The 23,631-nt window shown below is 32.3% G+C and overlaps 2 protein-coding genes across 6 annotated transcripts in view; one reads left to right on the top strand and one right to left on the bottom strand.

Moving 5' to 3' along the window:
- LOC128163279 (tyrosine-protein kinase JAK2-like) overlaps positions 1–23,631 on the top strand; it is a 100,074-nt gene that overhangs the window by 13,729 nt on the left and 62,714 nt on the right. For all 5 annotated transcript variants that reach the window (XM_052826827.1, XM_052826823.1, XM_052826822.1 and 2 more), the window contains exons 5-7: positions 16,266–16,423; positions 19,785–20,065; positions 21,172–21,306. In XM_052826827.1, the coding sequence (XP_052682787.1) occupies positions 16,266–16,423; positions 19,785–20,065; positions 21,172–21,306 (574 nt within the window). The remainder of the gene's footprint in view (positions 1–16,265; positions 16,424–19,784; positions 20,066–21,171; positions 21,307–23,631) is intronic.
- On the bottom strand, positions 2,271–8,896 carry LOC128163280 (uncharacterized). Its single transcript, XM_052826828.1, has 4 exons — positions 8,211–8,896; positions 7,885–7,956; positions 4,855–6,881; positions 2,271–4,145 (listed from the first exon to the last, which is right to left on the bottom strand). Exons 3-4 carry the CDS (start codon positions 6,778–6,780, stop codon positions 3,423–3,425), a joined length of 2,649 nt encoding a protein of 882 aa, XP_052682788.1. The 5' UTR covers positions 6,781–6,881; positions 7,885–7,956; positions 8,211–8,896; the 3' UTR covers positions 2,271–3,422.

Genomic DNA, 23,631 nt, shown 5'->3' with positions numbered 1-23,631 from the left:
CTATCCAAAATCAAAGACCACTAAAATGATAAATCGGTTAATCCAATAATCGCTTAATGTGATAATTTTTCTTTGACAAATTGACTATCAGATTAAGCCGAACCCTCTGTATTTGTCATTCATGATATTTAATTTGTCTGTTGTAATTCAACTATACATATATTGTAATGATTTTTTATAAATGATTTTAGTCTATTGAACTCAATTTTTTCAAATTAATTTTCTCATTAATTGTATTAACAGTCATGTCCAAATACAAACAGGTGTTAATGAGGTCTTTTAACGTAGAATACTCTTTGATTATCATGTGCTGATAAATTTTTTAAGCGTTTGAATTAATTGAAATTATCAGCATGTTTTTTTTTTCTATAATAAAAATCTTTATATTTAAGACAACAATTTTTTATTTTTTTTGGATCCATTAATAAAAATCTTTATATTTAATACAACAAGTTCTTAGTTTCCATGAAAAAGTAAACAGCTAGATCATTGCCCCCACTTGAATCTTTGTACTGATGATTGCCTTTGTTCATATTGAGCACCTGAGTCATCTATTTACCTGTTCGTCTCAGGTGGGTATTTTTGCTCAGGTGAGTAGTGTGGGCCGTGGACCTCTTGTCCCTATAATGACCTATTGGCAATAAGATTATTACTGTATCTCAAGAAAGACTGGAAGATCATAAAAAAGATTTTTTTCTTTTTTTAATACTGTATGATATCAAACAATATGTTCATGCATACTGATGATTAAACCTAAGGTGAATATCAGGGAAACAACCAATCATGGTCACTTCCTTTATAAAACCATTGAACTTGGTTGTTTATTAATTGGGAAAAAGGCTTTCTTATGGAATCACAAAGGTTCATGGTTTTGCTGTCAAACTGCTTAATGATTATTGAAATTTTGGCCACAGTTATCGTTGACTTCAAACATTGAAAACCAGTGGGCATTTGTATTTTGTGATGGTGAACTGTCAGCTAGCCTAAGAAGACCACTGTCTTGTGAAGGAAATACTTGAGAACTGTTTACCTCTTCAAATGTCAGAATTACTAAGTTAGATAGTACAAGTACAGATATTTTTTATTCCTAGAAAAGAATGACAACATTGTGTGAATGCTGTCATTCTCTATATATCAACAATTTTAGGTGTTACTTTGAGGGTGATGTGTGGCCATCTTGTACATTTGAAGATAAGAATGTAAACATTTCTTGAATTGGCTTGAAACTTGCCAAAAATGTTGCCAAAAGATATAAAAGCATTAAATATGAAGTCCTACATGCCATTTTGTTTGAAAAGTATTCATACATGAATAGGACTATGCCTTCTTCATCACTCAGAACAGCTGTCGTACTGCACAGCTACAGACTTATTTTGAAGATTAAAAATTTCTGAAAAAATATGAAGGAGGTTCATTGGTGACCTCTCTACAACCATTTGTTGAGAAAAAGTTTGAATTTTGCTAATTTAATTGGTGCAACTTTGTTTCAATTGTTTACATTCTTATCCTCAAATGTACAAGATGGCTGCTCATCACCCTTAATTTATGTTGAAATTTTATATGTAATCATCACAACAATTTACAAATAGCTGCAGAATTTTAGCTTTCATAATAATTTTTTTTTACATATTAAATATTATTTAATGAGAATGTACAATTTCATAAATTTAAATCCAAGATTATTTAGGCCTTAATAATCTATGTGTACTGTATTTTCTTCTCATTGCTATCTGAGAACGCTGATTTGAATGATACAATGATAAACCATATGTTGAAGGAAAAAAGTTTAAAGCTCAAGTATGAGCAATAAAAATGTTTAATAGTCTTGAGTTTAAAGCTTTATGCGACTAATGTTTCCTGATATTGCAGCCTTTAAATTAAAACTTTTAGTAGGAAAAGGTTGCAGGAAGAGATATTTGAACAGACAAAGAAATGTCTTCTGATAAAAAAAAAAGTTCAACTTATTCAATTATCACAATTTAATGTCTCTGAAGGGTATATTGTTCACTGGCTGACTTCTTTAATCTAACTGCGCAGTTTATATATATATATATATATATATATATATATATATATATATATATATATATATATATATATACACATTCTTACAACCTTTCATTGATTCTTTTTGTATATAAATAGCTTTAATACCTAGCAGTCTAGCTTTCACCATTAAATTGATTCCGATTTTTTCTTCAGTGACGTGTACAATTTATTATTAAAAATAACTTTGGAGAGATTTTTTTATGCATTTGACAAGTAATTGGATTTAGAAATGATTATTATAAATGCAAAGCAATGTTTAATTCTGCAATAGTGTCCTATATTCTGTTCCAAGATAATTTTGCAGCACAGTTTCTTAGAGTTATTTGATATTTATAAATACCTCAGGGTTCAAACGATGTTCATTTAACTGTGCGTCTATGAGAGAGTCAGGCAGGGGGTAATACATGGAGTAAACCACATTTCAATGAAATTTTCACAGAAGACATTTAAAGTTAAGCAAATTGTTACTATAAAACACTTTTTTGAAAATTTTAATTTTTTAGCCCTATTGAAGGGGGTTGCCATATTGATTACAATTTCACTATAATGAAGCATTGATTTTTATGAAAAACTGACATTTTCATTTGACATTTTGATACCCTAAGCATAAAAATAAAACAACAACTGTTAAAATAATTGAAAATATAAATATTTAATTTTATTTTGACACATTAAATTTTTTTCAAAAATAACCCCACATAATTTTTTGATCAAGGGAAATAACTCTTGTGTGTAAAAAACCAAAATTATTGAAAAATTGCTAAAATTTAAGTAAATTTAAAATTGGGTTTGGACGCTTTAAAACTAAAATGTTATGGGTCAAAATAAAAACAAGTAACTTCTTAATCTTTTCACATAAGGTAATAATCGGGTTCTGAATATTTCTCACACTGCGTGAATTTCTATAACTTGCATTTTTTGCAACTTTTAAAAGTGAGTTATCTCCCTTAGTAACATGTTTTTCTAAACAATTTTAATGCAATCACCTATAACTAATGATTTTCATCATTTTTTATAAATACATGAAACTTAGCATTTCCTAAAATGTAAACAGTTTCATTACATTACAATGAATGGTCAAATATATATAGTGCATGTACATGTAATGTTACCAGCTGATTTGCATTTTAAATATAAAATCCATTCTGTGTACTAGGACAGTGTTTAACTTAGAATTCCAAGTCATACATATGATTATGGTTTTTTTACATGAAAAAAAATATTTCATACAGTAGTTACTATATTCTACTTGAAAGTTTACTTTTGACAATCTTGATGCACCTACACATCGATTAAATGCATTTTTTCTAGCATACTCGGTATGTGAAAATCAAGATGAAATGCCTACCAAGTAAATTATGCTCACATAGAAATCATAGCTGACATATATCAGTAACAGAATTAACTGTGTTGAATGCCTCCATGGCATTCAGATCACTAATAACCTCATTTAAATCTTCATCCTCCTCAGATTTAAGAGTGAGTTTTAACTTTGGTCTCTTCTCTCTGTCTGTGCTCTCTTTAGTCAGTTTTATCTGAAACTGGGCAAAGAGACTGCGAACTTGCTGAGAGGAAATCCAGTCATTTGGACTGAATATGTGGTTGCCATATTCATCCCGTTCATTACGAATTTGTAATGAAACAGACACAGGGTTTGCCTTTTTTCCAGTTTTTTCACCATCATCAAAAATGTCTTTCACGAACTTTTTTACACCCAATGAAAATCTAACAAATTTTCTGTCCAACTTCAGAGCCCATCCTGTTTTCAAATTTGATACACAGGTATGTACCTGATTGTCTTTACTTGAAATCAATGAAGATTGGATGAGGTGAGACTGGTTATAAAACACAGAATCCGAACACTTTTCTGCCCACAACTCCATGGCAACATCGGCACTTCCATTTAAACTGTGGTATAAATGATTTCCAACAGCAAGGTGCTTTTCTAAAGTAGATGGTTTCCTGAAGGTTTGAATACAGCCTGGTTCAGTGCAGCTCAGGTCTCCACTGTCTTCAGCATCTGAAGATCCAAACGGTAGCCTCAACTGTGCTGCTTGTAAATGTGTCGCTGGCATGGTTGTAGAATCTTCTATGACCTTCAAAAAAAAAAAATTATAAATTATACATGTATATAATAAAGAAATTAACTCAATGTCTACCCAAGTTATGAGAGTATAACCTGAGTTGGGGCAGTTTACGCTTTATAATCCACGATCCGCAAAGCCGATAACAAGGTATCTGTGGGTCAACGCTCACTAGTGATACCCCGGCTCTGATGTGAATATGCATAATAAGCAGTCGACATTTAACAAAAAATTGGCATCCGAATGGTACAAAAATATATCCCACAATATGTCATGCACAAACAAAAAGTGTGTTAAAATTTCAAGCATCTGCGATAAATAGGTATAAAAAGCGTAAATTGCTCCATGCCAGTTTATACGAGTATAACTTGGGTGGGCACTGAGTTCATTCCTTGTAATTCAATTTTCTGTGATTTGATGTACAAATTGAGTACATTTTACTTTTAAAAATGATATTAATCTGTTCAAAGTCAAACGTTACGTCAAGCAGATTAGTACATTTTTGAAATTGGGGTATCGTGAAAAGTCTTGTGACGTGCAAGCCAGGTTATACAAATGTAACTAATTTTTTCTATCCAATCAAATGTCACATTACAACCAGAATTAAATTACTCAGTATTCTCATTTAGGCAAATTTAATGCTCATGATCACTGAACTTTCATCAAATTAACATGCACCAAAAGAAGTTATAATACACAGTCTAAAACTACATGTATATACCTCAATTCTGGTCTCATCAAAGGCAAAGTTACTTGATATCTTTTCAAGAGTGCTCTTGGGGATAAAGTGTCCATGACCAACACCATAAGCTTTAAACACTCTGATGCCTTCTTCTTCAAACACAAAATTGTTCATCTGACTAATCTTGAAGTTTTTAATGTTTCCTGACAATACAGGAGGATTTTCTGTATTGATATCAACCAGTGAAATGAATGTGTTCTTAACTCCCCCATAACTCTCTAAGGCTTTTTTCAGTTGATGTGCATTTTCCACATTGTTACCTTCATTTGCATACTTTAAAATATGCATGCGACATGTACCAGTTCTTGAATCACACAGATCTTTGCCACTCTGAACTTCACTGAAATTATACTCTTTTACTTTGAGCTGTAGCAAGTCATAATTCTTCCAAATGTAGGACATAAGTGGCATGCTGTGATAGCATCCTGCATTGTCGGATTTTAAATAAACTTCGGAAAGATGCTGATTAAGGCATTTCAGTTTTTCTAGAACATCTTGAAGAATCATAGCTACTGAGATCCAACCTTGACTTCCTCCTTGTAATACGTGTACAAATGACACGAGGTGAAATTTGTTCTCCTGATTCTCTACATTGGCACTATGATCTAGAAAAACTGCACATGCAACATGCCAACTCAAACCCTGTTTCCCAAACCAGTTTTGCTGCGATTCCCGAAAACTTTGAGGCAGGAATTTCATTGCCCAATCCATTATCAGCAGTGCTTGGTTACTCTTTAAGTTTTCAATGATGTTGCTTTTACTCATATCCTGGTTCACAGCTCGTACAATATGGGCCTTCCATTCATGTATGTTTTTTCTTGACTGTTCAAAATCATGTGCCAATTCCTTCTGCAGATCAGTTGCTAGATTAGCCGCTGATAAACAACTTGCAATTTCATCCATAACTTTTGGAATACTTCTACAGTTTATGCAGTTCTGATTGTGGAGATGATCACAATCCGATGTAAATTCTGCTGTCTTTTCATCAGACAATGCATATGTTAGGCAGTGGTCGATACTAGTACTGGACTGTGCGAGATGCATTTTCAAATCAAATTTCAGGTGCTGGTTTATATCCAGAAGCTTTTCTGATAACTCTTTCGTTTTGTCTCTTGAAAGTCCGTTTTCTTGCAGTCTGTGTAGTATCTTCTGGAGCAAATCCATTGCTTCCATTCCATCTGTTGTATAACTGTCAAGACCTTTCAAAGATTTCCTCTGCGAGGCCGAGCATACTTTTATGATCTTGTACAACGTTGCCCTAGATGGCATTTTTATCTCATTGTCTGTGCAGAGCACTTCATAGGCATTGATAATTCTTGAGGCAATCATTGTTCGAATCATTTTTGGAATTTTTATTTGTAATCCAGATGATAAATGAAGAGTCTTGGAACCATATCCAACCACTTGACAAATTGATGGACTGTACAAAAATTCAATAAAATGCTGTATTTGACATCTCGAAAGTCTAACACGGGTAACCTTTGGAGGATCAATAATCTGACCTGGTCCATTCAAGGAAGCGTATTTTCTTGCACAGTCAATTTTATACTTTGTTAGGCCATGCACCATTTTACAAAGTTCAGTCTTTGAAAAATTGTTTACAACCAGGGAGAGTATTTGGATTTGGCATTGATGTCCATTAGCATCATTGTAGGCTTTGATAAGAGCTTCTGTTAAAACATCAGGTATAATATCAATACCATCCGACTCCGCCTTGAAGTATTTTCTACACACCAGTTGCATTAATTCTTCCTCCTGCTGTGGTGCAATGCATTCTAAAGCATAGTGAATTACTTCTTTGGCTTTTCGAGTCACATAATCCTTTGTAGACTGTTGAACATCTTCCAATGGTGTGTTTAAGGTAAATCGCATTGGAGTAAATTTGCCTTCAGAGAGAATTTCCATGCTTCTGTTCAACTTATCCCGATCGTATGTTGGTGGTAGCCAGTTATCAGTTCCATGAGAGGACTGAGTGGACGAAAATTCTGAGAGCTGACTAGATTGTTCTGTAAGAATTAAATAAAAATGATCAGTAAATACTTGTAAGTAATATTGTTACCGTTATGAATGGTCATTATGAAGATGCATGTCTACACATATACATTTAGAACAGAAAAGTATATTTATATATATAAACCAATTTGCCAACATCAGAAACAATAGTTCACGAGAGAGAGAGAGAGAGAGATATTCATTCATCTACAAGTTTGTAATTTTTTAATCCATCTTACAGTTTTCCATTTATAATGTCATGTCACACTTGTAACCAAAGTTATGCTATACATCATACACTTTTAAACAAGAGATCTTTATAAAACATTTATGCCCCCTCCCCTCATTTCCATGGACATGGGCATGACTCTGTCAAAAATTGTCTGATTGTAAATCAGTATACAGTAAAACATGCTTATAACAAATTCTCAGGGGCGGCCAATTTAACTTCGTTAAAAGCGTAATTCGTTATATCCGTCAAGTTTACAACATGAAAAAGAGACTTGGGGAATGAAATTCACTTCGCTGTAAGCGTCAATTCATTATAAGCGTGTTCTTTATAACCGTGTTTTACTGTACCAAACTTTGCAGAGATAATGACCAGAAACTAAAAATTGAAAAATCTGTATATCAAATTTCATTTCAATACATGTATTTGCAACCTTTGCAGAGATAATAACTGCAAAGTGAAAAGACAGACAGACCGATGGACCAACAGCAGCAAAGAATACTGTATAGAGAGAACTATTCGCCCCCGTTTTATTTTCGCCCCTTCTGCTCTTGTTGTCAGTTAGCAAAATTCAAAACTGTGTGAATTGAAACAATTCAGATATATTTCTTTTAGACAACTGAGTTTGGGCAAATTCTTTTACAAGTATAAAAGGGCGAAATAAAATGGGTGGAAAATAACCCTGCATACAGTATGCCTTCCATTCTTCAAGGGGCATAAAATATGTTAAAATTCATTCCGACAATGCATAATGCTGTAAATGTAGCTAATGCGAAACAAAATATTACCTGATATATCATGCAAAGAACTATTGTCTTCTTGAGCATGTTGTGCTTGATCCAGTATTTCATTACCTGTACCTACAAAATAAACAAGATGTAATTATATGTGGTGTGATTATAAAGTTTCATAATTGAGCAATGCAATAAAAAAGATAGGGCTAACTTCATAAGAGAGGATATATAAGCACTTTTTAATTCAAGGGGGGTGCCTACCATGGAACCACCTCATACATTTTGAACAATGACTCTAGACCATGTTCCATCATATTTTGTATTTAGACAATTCTGCTGATTCTACTTTATTAAGAGCTGTTTATGGCAAAAGAATTTACCTCCAACAGTAACTTCATCTGCTTCTGATATACATGTATCTGGCAAACTGTTTAAAATTTCATCATCACTAGCTTGTAAATGTGCAGCAAGCTTCAAAAAATCTCCTAAAATGAATCAAATCAGTATCAATGCTAATGATGAATCAATGATCAGTATTAGTGCTAATACATTGTATATAAGGTGCACATATGCACAAATTAATGTTATATAAGGAGATAAAACCTGCTATCCAATTTTTTATCATGGAAAGTTTACAAAGCTCAGTCTGCTGTACAGACCTCATAATACAACAGGACCTGCATACCATACTTAATGCATCATCAATTATTTACAAAGCTCAAGTTTTTTAAGAATAAGTATGCCGATCCCGATGTATTTATCATTGAATTTAATTCTAAGCACTGTGTGTACAAATTATTAATGAACATACTCTATTGAGAAATTCAAAAGGTCCATATATATAATACATGTACTATGGTAGAGGAGATGACACTGAGATTAAAAAAAAAGAATATTTAGCCAGTGTACAAGGGAAACTGTGTGTACAAATTATTAATGAACATATTCTATTGAGAAATTCAAAAGGTCCATATATATAATACATGTACTATGGTAGAGGAGATGACACTGAGATTAAAAAAAAAGAATATTTAGCCAGTGTACAAGGGAGACAAGGGAATGTTTAGTTCTGTACAAGGTATTACTTCATTAATAGATTAATAAAAATATCTTATAATCATGTAATTCAAACTGTAAATACATTTAATTAAACTATTAAATCCTCTCATTTGTCTAAATGTACATAATAATTTCTTTTTTTTCTTAAAGTTATACAAATTTTTTTCCTAAAGTTATACAGGTCTGGTACAATCACTAGATTTAGCTATGTAGCTAGATTTACGTACATAATTTTATTAACCTACCTGAAGTAGGTTTATTTAGCTACCTTTATGCAATTTAGCTTTTTATATAAATATAAAACAGACGAAAAGTTCCAAGGAACTGTCAACCTATTTCTTTACTTTGTAGTTATATAAATGCAACTTTGAGCAAAAATAGTTAAAACATCACTGCTTTAAAGATACCTCACTACACCTAGACTTGTACTTTTTAAGACACTACGTCACAAGATGGCTAATTAAATGTTTTGTTAACTGTTTATATCGTTCAGTTGGGTTGTATAGCATGGTAGTTCAACTCAGAGGTTAAAGTTATGGGCTTCTGAACCGCAGATCATGAGTTCAAATCCGCCTGGAGCTTTTGCTCATGTTTACTAAATTAAATTTTTGAAAATGTAATTTTTCATCAAAAATTGCACATTTTTTGCCTATTTGAATTGAATATCTTCTTATCCATTATGATATTTATTATAATTAAGTAATTTTCTGCTGATTTGAGAAAATATTTCACGGTGTAGTGAGCCACCTTATGCAGTTTTAAGGAAAACATGCATTTCTAGTGTTTGAGGCGTGGGTAAGATTATGTTGAATTAATACCAATCAATTATCTTGATTACCATACCTTCTTTATATATACACACAAGAAGTAACTGTCATGAATCAGTTGCCCCAAAACTTTCGGACCTTTGAATGCAAAGTCTCTAAAAGAGACACATATTGATGGGTTATCTTTACATACATTGTTTACAGAACAGTTCAAAGTTGAAAACTATCACTGCAATAAAGTGCGATTTTGTTCACATGCTGAAAAAAATCCTTATTTATGAAAACTGTTTGACAAAATAGCTAAATCAAGCTATATGGAATAGCTTTATTAAGTTATATAGCTTTTTCAAGCTATATAGCTTAATCAGGAGATTGTGCTGGACCTGTTGTTATTCCATTTAAAAACTAACTGTTTGGTAACACATAAAGAGTTGTACATACATGTATATAGCCCCAAAACTTTGAGAACTTGACTGCATTTGTGCAAAAAGAGCAACATTTTAAAGAGTGTTTTTTTATGAATTGTTTCAGATACTTTTAGTACAAATGCCCATTTAATTATGACAAGTATGATTAAGTAGCTACACTCACGTGCCAAAAGTATCTCAACTTTTCTTTTTTCCCTATATATTTCATTTGAAAACAAGGCTTATGTTTAAAAGGTTTTTTATATTAATTTTAATCAAATTTTGATGAAATTTTTATTGATTAAAGTAGATTCAATTTGCACTTTTTTGACATAAAATGAAATAGTTTTTTGAGAACTCATATGCAAAATTTCATATTTCAAACACAACACGAAGATATTTTTCAAGTGCTCTACTATATATCCTTTGCAATATTAGAGCCGTAAAATCTTACTTTGGATTGTAAACATCAAATCTCAAGAACTGAAGGTGGGAAAAATAATTAAATATGATGCCAAAAAGTCAAAGAAGATTTAAATTTATCAATCCAAGTCTTTTTAAAATCGGTCAAGGAGTTATTTTTAAATGAGTCTTTGAAAAAAGTTGGTTTTCAATGAAATATATAGTGAAAAGAAAAAAATTGACATACTTTTGGCACCTAAGTGTAAATAATATCCTACTTCAGGAAAGTAATAAAGCTATGTAGCTAAATCAAGCTATGTAGCTAAATCTAGTGATTGTACTTGACCTGTTATAGGCCTGTAACCAGCTGGCAACTGTATGTCACACATTTAATTAATATTCAATGACATGTCGCCCCTCTCCCATTCACATCATTTTGTTTATGAATTTAGAATAAAAGATAAGATACTTTATTAACTTTACCGTAAGACTTACCAGCTCCAACAGGCACAACAACTCTCTCGTGCAGCCATATTTCTATAGCCATCGTGCATGTTAATCCTCTGTCTGGCTTCTCCCTATGATTTGGTGGATGTAGAGGGTGCATACAGCACCGAGAGTCTTTGTACCAGTGAGTACAAAGACTATTCCTGTGACTTCTGCATACATTTAATTGAAGAACATCCTTTGAAACAACAAATATGCCACTGCGAAACAGTAGCAGAAGTCCTTCTGGGATTCTTGTCTGATGTCGTGTTGATGCTTGACATCGTTTTAAGTGTTGAAATATATCATCAGTCAAGGAAGAAATACTCTCTGTCAAACCTTCACATGGTCTATGTCTGTATGACCTAGCAAAGTCACAGATAGTAGAAGGGCTGCCTGAGCTCCTGCCAGGAGAAGCCATTATTTCCCTCCACTGGTACAAATTTTCTACCTCCTTTGGGGAGAGCAATAAAAGGGGAGATGACCAGAGGTGAAGCAAAGGGAAATTAATCTTAACTCTGTTTACCACCATATGATACGAAATTTAGAAGACATTGAGCAACGTATTTGTTTATTTTAATTTTTCTAACCATTTATGCATTATAATATCTCAGAAAACTAATTTTAACTTAAATTTTTGGATTTTTTGTATTAAATTATCTAAATTTATCTAGTCACCTCCACTAAAATTAGAAGTATTTCATAATCCCTTAAAACCCAAACATAAAATTTTAATTCTACATTTTTTAACAATCATTTTTTCTAAATATTTATTGAAAATTTGAAATGGGGCGTCCAAACCCTTTGTTATATTGAGATTATTTTCGCAATGGTAGACATTAATTCTGGCCAGTTACCAGTTACATTTATTGGGTTGTCATGACAACAGATTACATCGGAATTTTGATATTTTGCAATCAATTAGGCCCCTAATTACAGTGTAATCAATAAATGTACATGTTATCTATGAAATGTTTTGAATTATGGCAAAATTCTTAGCCACATATATGGAACCCATTTAAGTTGTATTAGATTTCACGCCGCCTTACATCAAGAAATTATGGTACCATGGCCTTAGAATACAAACCAAATAAACAAACTTTAATATCAATTTTCTTCATTGTTGGCAACCCCTCTTGGATTTTTGAGACAAATGATAACAATTATTAAAACTCCAGAAATTGACATTTTTGGAATCTGCCTGACTCTCTCGTAGACGCACTGTTAATAATATGAAAAAATCCCAAGATTTCCCTTTTGAAAAGCCCCCACTAACTTGTCAGGTTTCAATACAGGACTAAAAATAAAAAAGTCTACATGTATGGGGATTTTGCATTTGCTAACAACATGAAAGTTCCATGGTAGATGATAATTACTAATTGTGCAGGTGTCTCAAGTATTTCCAAATGGAGAAAAGCTGTAAACTTTACCCATAACAAATTTCTGTAAGAAATTTGTGTCTGTGAGTTTCTCTGTGGGTAAAAACGGATGAATAGTACATGTATCAATGAGAAATTTTGCAATTTTCCCTTTTTATCAATTTCAATTGTACTTAATTGATAGGTATGTTTAATTTCACTAAAAATCGCCTAAAGTGACAGAAACAATAACTTGGGTAGACTATAAAACAATCTTGTTTATCATTTTTAATTGCTTAAACAAGATTACCAGTTAGGTGCCTTTGGCAGCTTAGTCCTGAGTGCATTCAAGATTATTATACATTTAGAATTAAGACTGGCACTGAACAATTAATTTATTTGATTATGATCAGGCTTAATAGTTGAAAATTGACACTTGTACATTGTACTTATATTTCACTGAAGTAAATTTTGTACTTATAACATTTTTCATGCAATAAAGTTTGGCATTGGTCTATTTCTTTAATAACTCTTAATTCCTGTCCTCATTATAAAACTTACAGTCAGATGAACTGTTTACTTTATAGCCCACCTGAGCTGAAAGCTCAAATGTAAGCTTTTATGATCACATTTTGTCCGTTGTCTGTCCTTCTGTTCATTTGTCCGTCTATGTAAACTTTTCACATTTTCAACATTTTCTCTAGAACTACAGGGCCAATTTCAACCAAACTTGGCACAAAGCACCCTTAGGCAAAGAGATTCAAAGCTGTGAAAATTAAGGATCATGCCTTTTTACAAGAGGAAATAATAAGGAACTATTTTTAAAAAATTTCAAAAATCTTCTTCTCAAGAACCATTTGGCCAGGAAAGCTGAAACTTGTGTGAAAGCATCCTCAGGTAGTGAAGATTGTGAAATTGTGAAAATCATGACCCTGGGGATGGAGTAGGGCCACAATGGGGTGTCAATCATTTATATAGGAATACATGTATATAGAGTAAATCTTTAAAAATCTTCTTCACAGAAACTATTCAGCCAGAAAAGTTGAAACTTGTGTGGAAGCATCCTCAGATAGGGTATAGATTCAAGTTTGTTTAGATCTTGCTCAGATCTTGATAGGGGGAGGGGGGGGGGTGTCAAATTTTTACATAGGAATATATAGAAAATATCTTCTTATCCAAAACTAATAGGCCAGGAAATTCGAAATTTGTGTGGAAGCATCCTCGTAGGGTAGATTAAAGTTTCTTCGAATCATGATCCCCTGGGGATGAGTTCACAAATTGGGGGGGGGGGGGGGGGGGCAAAGATTTAAATTGGAATATAAAGAGAAAAATCTTTATTAAAAAATATTTTTCTTAAACCATTTTCCTAAAAAAGCTGTAACATTACTCAATACAACCTCAGATAATGATAATGTATAGATTCAAATTCTTTAAAATCAAAATCTTGAGGAGTAAGTAGGGGGGGGGATATAGGGGATCCAATTTTACAAAGTAAAGTATTTTAACTATTCACCAAACCTATAATGTTATAATATATTGTTTTACCTACATGTATATGCAAGCATTTGACATATTGTGGGTTTGTTTTTTTTTTGAGAACTGCAATGCCCAACAGGTGATATGACTATAAAATCATCCTGTTAGAAAAGGGACTTGATTATAAACATAAGAATATCCAGGGTGAAAAAAAATGGATATATGGTTATTTATACAGTATCTACGTGCATTATATTACATTGTCCAGATAGTATACAATTAAAGTATACCATTGAGGGAGTCAGCAATATTCCAGTTCCCCAAGAGCAAGTCTATTTCCCAAGGTGAAGCTGATGCAAAACAAATGCATAGACAGCTGCAATTCATAAGACCTTTAAAAATTCTGCTTCACTCTTGCGAGTACACAAAACATTGTAAAACATTCATACTAATGTTTGTGTGTTGCAAGGCAATAATTTGGCATTCGGTTGCGTCTGAATATTGTGCATGTCCATTTTTTAAAGAAGACTTGATGTGACAACTAGAAGCATTTTAACAAAGCCTTGGACTTTCAGTCAGAGAACTATCTATTTTGCGTCAAAACAAGTTAAAAATGACGCTGGTTTCAAATGAAATATACACCGACTGTGTAGTCTTAGCTCAAAATAAGCCAGACAAATCGTGTTGATTTCAAAAAGCAATGGCTGAGTGTCCTAAATTAAAAAAGACAGGCCTAGTACGTCACATTGCTATTTGGCACCAACTACCCAAAGTCCAAGCTCTTAATTGTTAAAGTGCTTCTAATTAACGCATGCATCAAATGCGAGGGCTCATGCGAAGCTAAAAAATTCCGATCGCAAGGTATTTTAAAGTGCTTGTGTGTCAGTTGTGAAAAAGGCTTAAACTGTGGTGTATACTTTGCATTGAAAATTGTTATAGCATCTTACTTAATACATGGCACAGGTAGCTAGTTTATAATGTTATGAAACAAGAATTGATTTCATCCAGAAAATTGGGGGGGGGGGGGGGGGGGAAGAAAACAACACTTAAGTCATTCTTCTGAAGAATCATAATTATTAAAAATCACAAACTATTATTTGTGAAATAGATTAAAATGAAGCTATAATACAGAATGTCTTGCTTTTACCTTTTTTGGTCAGAATGAGGCAGTTGGGGGCTTAATTATACCACTTTGTTGAAAACAAAAGACCTTAATAAGGGAATGTAAAATTGTCTTAATAACTGCCATCAGTTGAGTAGACAAATCACAACTAGACTTTGACCCGTGCGTGCACGGGTTGACATTGCATTGTGATATTGGAAATTTACGAAATAGATACATCAACACACCGTATTGTTAGAAAATGAAGCTGCATTGAAAATAAAAGTTAGATTATTCATAACAAACCATTTTGAGGCTATAAATACCTTTCATCTAAAAATTTAATTCAATGACATATTTTTGAAAAATTCAACACTTCTTCACCAACTTTTTTTTACCATGTTGACATTCGAAACTCTCGTAATGCACCGAGTTAGAGTTATCTCCCGTATTTCCTTTGATTAATAGAAAATATGACAAATTTTCAATGAAAATTTACACGCATTTGTTTTACCGTTTCTGAGTTTATCCATGCAAATGTGATATTGTGAATCATAAACTAAAGAGCCTCCCGTGATTTAGCGTGAATGTAATGCACATGCGCAAGATTCTAAAATCTGAAAAATCCACATGATTTCCGGATTTTTTAAAGGAATTTTCGTTTATTATTAATTAGTGAAGCTTGATTGATAAAGAATAAAAACAAATTGGTAATCTTCAAGTACCAATGATGTTTAAAAAATATAAAACAAAAGACAGTACTCTTCCGATTTCTCGGTATTAAAGCCCGAAAATTCAAGTATTATTTTAATATAGTAGTATAGATACACTATTGTTATTCAAGTTATCTGCATTTACCCGAAAGTAGTTAATAACAAAGACAACTTCAAAAATAAATCAATCAATGCTGTTTTAAAATCCAGTTATTGTTAAACTACATACCATGTAAAATGATATGTTGCTACCAAATATATCAGTCTCTGAAAAGCTGTTAATATTACTATTATTATTAAAGGGCACCAAAGTCACTCGGGTATAATTATATTTGTGTGTCAAGTTAAAAGCACAGACCTGTTGTTATTTTCCTCTAAACTTATTTCCTTTATTAATACTAGGTGTTGAAATCACGAGTCGGGGGTTTATATGACGTATGTCATACTGATATCTAAGGAGAGAAAAAAAAATCATTAGATTACTAAATTTCAATTATTTTCAACACCTTAGCTGTGAAGTTTGTATTATTTTGTATGTAATATGATATATATACTGCCAACAAAAAAATTTATTGTTTGAAGTTGTGAAATAAATTTACTTTTTATTACTATTAATATTTGTTTTGTTTTAAATTTATATGACTCATATATTATTTTTTTTTCAGGTGTTGAGGTTTGACAATAAGACAGTTGCAGAGTCATTTGTCTCTGGTGTCAATGGGTATTATCGCCTCATTACTGACTATTATATGAACCTCTCCCAGCAGATGGAGCTGCCATCACTACAGGAAATCAACCGACTTAAATGCCATGGACCAATCGAGTCAGTTTTTTAGCTCACCTGAGCTGAAAGCTCAAGTGAACTATTCTGATCACATTTTGTCCGTCTTCCGTCTGTCCGTCCGTCTGTCCGTCTGTAAACTTTTTACATTTTGAACTTCTTCTCTAAAACCGCTTATCCAATTTCAACCAAATTTGGCACAAAGCATCCTTATGGGAGGGCGAATATAAATTGCAGAAATAAAAGTCTGATCTGTATTCAAAGCGGAGAAAACTTTGAAACTGTAGAAAAAGGGGGGTGCATTTTTAAAAATCTTCTTAAGAACCACCGAGGCAAATTCAATGTAGTTTAGCATAAATTATCCTTATGGGAAAGAAAATATAAATTGCAAAAATTAAGGGGTAATTCTGTTTCAAATCTGAGTTATTACAAAAATAATAATATAGGAAAGGCGTGTTTCAATCAGTTTAAAAGCCTCGGGTTCGGCATTCGGTAAAATGGGTAGGCAAGACTTGGCCTAGGCAAAACAAAAGATTGGCAGTTATTAATCTGCCAATCTCATTAATACCTTTCATCTAAAAATTTAATTCAATGACATATTTTTGAAAAATTCAACACTTTTGAGTGTTAATTAAGCTTCGAATTATAAGCAAGATACCGAGATTTGCTCACAATTCTATGTTTGTACGCAGATCTTAAAAACTAAAGATTAAAAAAGTAAAAAATTTGTCAATATTTATTAAGAAAATTTTCAAAGTCTGTTCTTCCAGAAACCAACTTTAACAACTTATTGTATTGTAAACTTAACCTTTTTAGCTCACCTGAGGGTTGGGCGACAATGGGGGGTAAAGGTTTAACAAATGAATATATAGAGTAAATCTTCTTCTCAGAAATTAATTAGCCAGGAAAGCTGAAACTTGTGTGGAACCATCCTCAGGTAGTGTAGATTCAAATTTGTGAAATCATGACCCCCGGGGGTAGGATGGGGCCACAATGGGGGATCGAAGTTTAACATATGAATACATAAAGTAAATCTTTAAAAATTTTCTTCTTAGAAACTAATCGGCCAGGAAAGGCGACACTTGTGTGGAAGCATCCTCAGGTAGTGTAGATTCAAAGTTGTGAAAATCATGACCCCCGGGGTAGGATGGGGCCACAATGGTGGGTCGAAGTTTTACATAGGAATATATACAGTAAATCTTTAAAAATCTTCTTCTCAGAAACTAATCAGCCAGGAAAGCTGAAACTTATGTGAAAGCATCCTCAGGTAGTGTAAATTCAAAGTTTTGAAAATGATGACCCCCGGGGGTAGGGTAGGGCCACAATGGTGGGTCGAAGTTTTACATAGGAATATATAGAGTAAATCTTTAAAAATCTTCTTCTCAGAAACTAATCAGCCAGGAAAGCTGACACTTGTGTGGATGCATCCTCAGGTAGTGGAGATTCAAATTTGTGAAAATAATTACCCCTGTAGGTAGGTGGGGGCCACAACGGGGGGTCAAAATTTAACATATGATTATATAGAGTAAATCTTTAAAAATCTACTTCTCCGAAACTAATTAGCCAGGAAAGCTGAAACTTGTGTGGAACTATCCTCAGGTAGTGTAGATTCAAATTTGTGAAAATCATGACCCCTGGGGGTAGGTTTGGGCCACAATGGGAGGTCGAGGTTTAACATAGGAATAAACAGAGTAAATCTTTAAAAATCTTCTTCTCAGAAACTAATTAGCCAGGAAAGCTGAAACTTGTGTGAAAGCATCCTCAGGTAGTGTAGTCTCAAAGTTGTGAAAATCATGATCTCCAGGGGTAGGGTGGGGCCACAATGGGGAGTCAAAGTTTATCAAAGGAATATATAGGGTACATTTTTAAAAATCTTCTCAGAAACTAATCAGCCAGATGATTCTTCATAATTATTAAGACTTTGGCCCCAGGACAATTCTTTGGCCTCACGAGAAGGTTCAGAGTTTGATGTACGTTTATATCCAATAAATAAACTATTGTTAAGGATCTTTTTGAGAACTGCAATACTCAATATATGATATGACTTGATATGACTATAAAATCATCCTGTTAGAAAAGGGACTAATGATTATAAACATAAGAATATCCAGGGAAAAATGGATTTTATTTATACAGGATCTACATGTATTATTGTACATTGTCCAGATAGTTTGTATTATGACTCCATTAAGCTGATTTTATCATACCTATTGGTCCTCAGGTGAGCGATGTGGCCCGTGGGCCTCTTGTCTTCGTATACAATCAATTTTACTCTATATACAATTATTGTGGTAGTAATTGCATTATATAATATTATGGATGTCAAAGTTGGAAGTTTTCATTATTCAAATAATTGGTTGCAGTCAAAAGATAGTCAGATGTTTGAAACATTTTTAGTAAATAAAGTTTTGTTTTGAGCTATTTAGTCGCCTATAGTCATAGATGACAGGCACACACACACACACACACACACACACATGTTTTATACTAACAAATATCTTTTACATCACATATGTAAAAATTAATGAACATTTAACATCTATGGAAGACATTTACCATACTTATGTTTCTTTATAAAATCTGTCTACATGATTGTTATGTTGATATTATGTTTATTTTGCTCGTATTTTGGGTGATGGAATGATATGACGGGAGAATTATGTGTCTTTGGTGTATATAAAAGGATAAGGAATCATTCTTTTAGTAAGGTGAGGTGATCAATTATGGTCAGGGGTTGTCAAATTCAATAAAGCCCAAAGGGCTTTATGATAGATTTGATCATGCCGACCATATTTGATCATGTCATAATATTCAAAGAATGGTTCTCTATTACTTATATTTATAAAACTTTATAAAACTTTTAGTAGTTGTACTATTAAATATTAAAATATTAGTCATTGATGAAATGTATTGGACTATATTTATTACAAAATTGAATCGTATATAGTGTTATCACTGACAAATTTCAGACAATGAAAATGAAAATATACAAGACTAGTATAGTACAGTCAAACTTCGTTATCTCGAACTAGATGGGACTGTTTAAAAACATCGAGATATTCGAGTATTTGAGATATCGAGGGTAAAATACTTTAAAAGATAATTGGTTGGGACTTACAAATCACTTCTACAAATCCATGGTATTTGAAATATCAGTGTTCGAGATATCGAAGTTCAACTGTAATTATCAAAAGCTAGCCCTACATCCACTAGGGTAAATAGAAGTCTGCATGGTTACATAATCAGATTCTTTAAAAACAAAACTGTCAAAACAAAAAAACAAGGATGGGCTTTTTTGTTTCATTAAGTAATTGTTTTTTTTTTGTTATTTAGCATGCAAATATATTAGACATACATGAATAATGATACTAATCTAGTTGTCAATTTAACATTTTCATTTTAGTACCAGCACAGCTGTACGAAAGTTAAAGACCAAATATCTGTCGGATGAGTATTATATACTGAAGCAGAGCATGCAAGTCTTTGATCAGCTGGCCATCTTGTTTTGTTATGGCGGACAAACCAGAAAGAGGTTGATTGATAAAAAAGAAAACATGTACTGTCTGGAAGGAGAGAATGAAGAAGAATTTGAAGAATTTGAAGACATCAACTGCCTCATAAAATATATGGCTGAAACCAGAAACCTGCTTCCAAAACATCCTATCAAGGTCAAACCACAGCAAGGTAAGCCACGAGAAAACATTTTAAGGTCATCTTACCAAAAACTGTCTGTCAAGATCAAACCTTTGGAAAGTTAACCAAATGTCAACTTTGTGAAATTAAACCTAAACCATTCTTTGAACGTCAAACCTCTGCAAAATAAAAAGCAAGAAATGTCCTTAAAGTCAACTTTGTGAAAGTATAAACTTCAATCATTATCTAAAGTTCAAAACGTCAGGAAGAATTTTTTTTATTTTATGTTGACTTTATAAAATAAACGCAAAACATTCTATTAAGGTCAAACCTCAGTAAGGTTAACCCCAAGACGTTCTTCAATGTCAGTTAAGTCTGTGAAAGTAAACATGAAACTTGATGGATAAACCTAGGCAAGGTATAATACAAGACATCCAGTCCAATCCAATTTGAACCTATACATGATGAACCATGAAGTGTATAGTGTGCACACGCAGCTTGAATTCTGGAAGGAATCCTGGTGGTAAAAGATCAGGCCCCAAGATCATGAAGCAGTCTTAGACTTAAGTCAAATTTTATACACTGTCTTATTGTCTTGCGATTGAAAACATCGAAAAAATGAAATGCAATTGGAAAGTGTCTCTATATTATGTTGATAGTTACAAAGTTTAAGGGTAATATTATGACATTTAATAATTTTATAAAAGATGGCAATTTAGACTTAAGTCTAAAAATGCTTCATGATCCTGAGGCCTGATCAAACCTTAACACACCAAAGTTCATTTGGACCTAAGAATTGCCAACCATATAATGCGTTATACCTTGGCATGGTTAAGTGAGGTATCAAGTGTAGCTCAAGATCTGTCTCTGAGTCAGGAAAATATCCCACATCAAAACAAGAAGCACTTTAAAAGTCTAGATTGTTATGAACCCCTTTGGCATTCATAGGCCTTTAAAAAAAAAAAGAAAATTATTTCAAATAAGCTGCATGTCAGGACACATTGAATTCAAAATGTCTTTAATATAAATGATATTCCTAGACTAAGAGTAGAATTTTTATGTGCTAACCATGCAGGTTTTTATGTGCTTTAAGCTGCATTTATTTTATTTGTTTGTTTTTGGCTAAGGTTATCTGAATTGTGCTTCAATATTTACAGAGCCTGTGGATGTATTGAGAAAACTGTTTGTGGAAGAGATCATCCCTGATGATGATGAGGAGGCAGCCACGAACAATCAAAGAAGGAAACCCTATATTATCCTTCCTGAAGAGATCAAGATCAAGGAACTTAATGGTATGAAACAATATTGTTTAATATGATACAATATAATATCATATGTAATATTATAAAAAGTTATATGATACGATATGAAATTGTATCAATTTTTTTGATATTTTATGTTATGATATTGTATCATGATATTGTTAAGTATAGTATTGTATATTATGAAACAATATTTTATAATACTATATTGTATTATTAATTTATTATTTTATCACATGATACTATTACATAAGATATTGCAAAATATAATATTGTATCCTATGATACAAAATTGTAAATTCTATAATATTGTATCATACGATATTGTATAATATGATATTAGTTTCTGTAATATAGAATTATATCACATGAAATTGTATAATATTATACTGTAATATTATATAATATCGTATCATACGATATTGTATGATATGATATTGGTTTATAACATGATATATTATCACATCACATGAAATTATATTGTATGATATTGTAAAATATATTATTGTATCATATAATATTGTATTATATAATATTTTACTTTATCACATAATATTGTATCATTTGATATGATACAATGATGTACATATCAAATTATATTGTATCATATGATACAATATCATATTATGTATCAAAAATGATACAGTATCATACAATATCATACTATATTATACAATATAATATCATATGTTTCAATATTATGATGTAATATGATATTGTAAATAATATAATACTTTATTGTTTTATATAATATGATATTGTATTATGTGATCAAATACAATAACGTATAACACAATACAATGTCATATCATATGTTTCAATATCATATCTCATCATTGTTTATTATGATATTTTATTTTATATATGATATATGTTGTAAATATGATAGGATGCAATATTTAATATTATATTATTGTATTGATTTACATATGAACATATGATCATCATACAATTTTTAGCTCACCTGAGCTGAAAGCTCAAGTGAGCTTTTCTGATCACCTTTTGTCCGTCGTCCGTCCGTCCGTCCGTCCGTCCGTCTGTCCGTCCGTCTGTAAACTTTTTACATTTTGAACTTCTTCTCTAAAACCGCTTATCCAATTTCAACCAAATTTTACACAAATCATCCTTATGGGAGGGCGAATATAAATTGCAGAAATAAAAGTCCGATCTATATTCAAAGCGGAGAAAACCTTGAAACTGTAGAAAAAGGGGGGTGCATTTTTAAAAATCTTCTTCTCAAGAACTACTGATTCCAATTCAACGTAGTTTTGCATAAATTATCCTTATGGGAAGGAAAATATAAATTGCAAAAATTAAGGTCTAATTCTGTTTCAAATCTGAGTTATTACGAAAATAATAATAAAGGAAATGCGTGTTTCAATCAGTTTAATAGCTTCGGGTTCGGCATACGGTTAAATGGGTAGACAAGACTTGGCCTGGGCAAAACAAAAGATTGGCAGTTATTAATCTGCCAATCTCATTAAAATTTCAGGATATTTGATGGACCAGTATATTTGTATTTGCTGTAAATATTGCTGCGAAATAATGCGTATTTGGAATTGCCGATTGCCGATATGCCCCGGCTTTTATTTTGCCACGGCCCGGGTTTGCATACCCATTTTACCTCGTATTCCATACTTCTAAAGCGAGGTTCTTTGTTTAAAGCAGCCATGACATTATACGATTAAGGGTCGATCTGACTATGATGAATTTGCTTGTTGTGCAACAGTTCGCGAATGAAAGGAAATTTTTGAAACATGCAAAATATATTGGTGCCGATTTTGTGAAGTAAATTGAGGCTAAATATTTCAATGCATTGACAGTTTTCACACATGACGTTGGTGTTAGCTTGTTCTGATTTTCGTTTCGTTTTCATTATTTATGCTTTGTAACCTGGGAACTATCGTCTGTATTTCGTGATTTTTACGTATCAAATCAAACAGAGACTTCGGTAAATCAAACAGTTAACTGTTTACCTGCGCAAATTAAGCAAAATCTGATGTATCAAAAAAGTACTGAAATACAATTCATTCTATCGGTAATTCGGCATTATCTTTTGCGTAATGGTAGATTAATGCAATAGGTTTTGTTGAGATGCTCGGCATTTTCTCGAGTTTATTCAGTTTAAATAGAGTTTGATATCGCTGTCGGAAATATGTAGGTATATACATGTATATATATATATGATTCATTTCGAAAAAATAAATTGTGTTCTTTATTTGTTATAGTGCATGTTTCTTGTGTTTAATTGTTTACAATTTCTATTTACTAACCACATTTGAGTGTTAAGCTTCGAATTATAAGCAAGATACAGAGATTTGCTCACAATTCTATGTTTGTACACAGATCTTAAAA

Source organism: Crassostrea angulata, chromosome 9 (genome assembly GCF_025612915.1).
Source record: "Crassostrea angulata isolate pt1a10 chromosome 9, ASM2561291v2, whole genome shotgun sequence".
In the NCBI taxonomy this organism is placed as follows: domain Eukaryota; kingdom Metazoa; phylum Mollusca; class Bivalvia; order Ostreida; family Ostreidae; genus Magallana; species Magallana angulata.
Note: the sequence above shows the minus strand (reverse complement) of the source record. Positions and strands in the feature narration are given on the sequence as shown.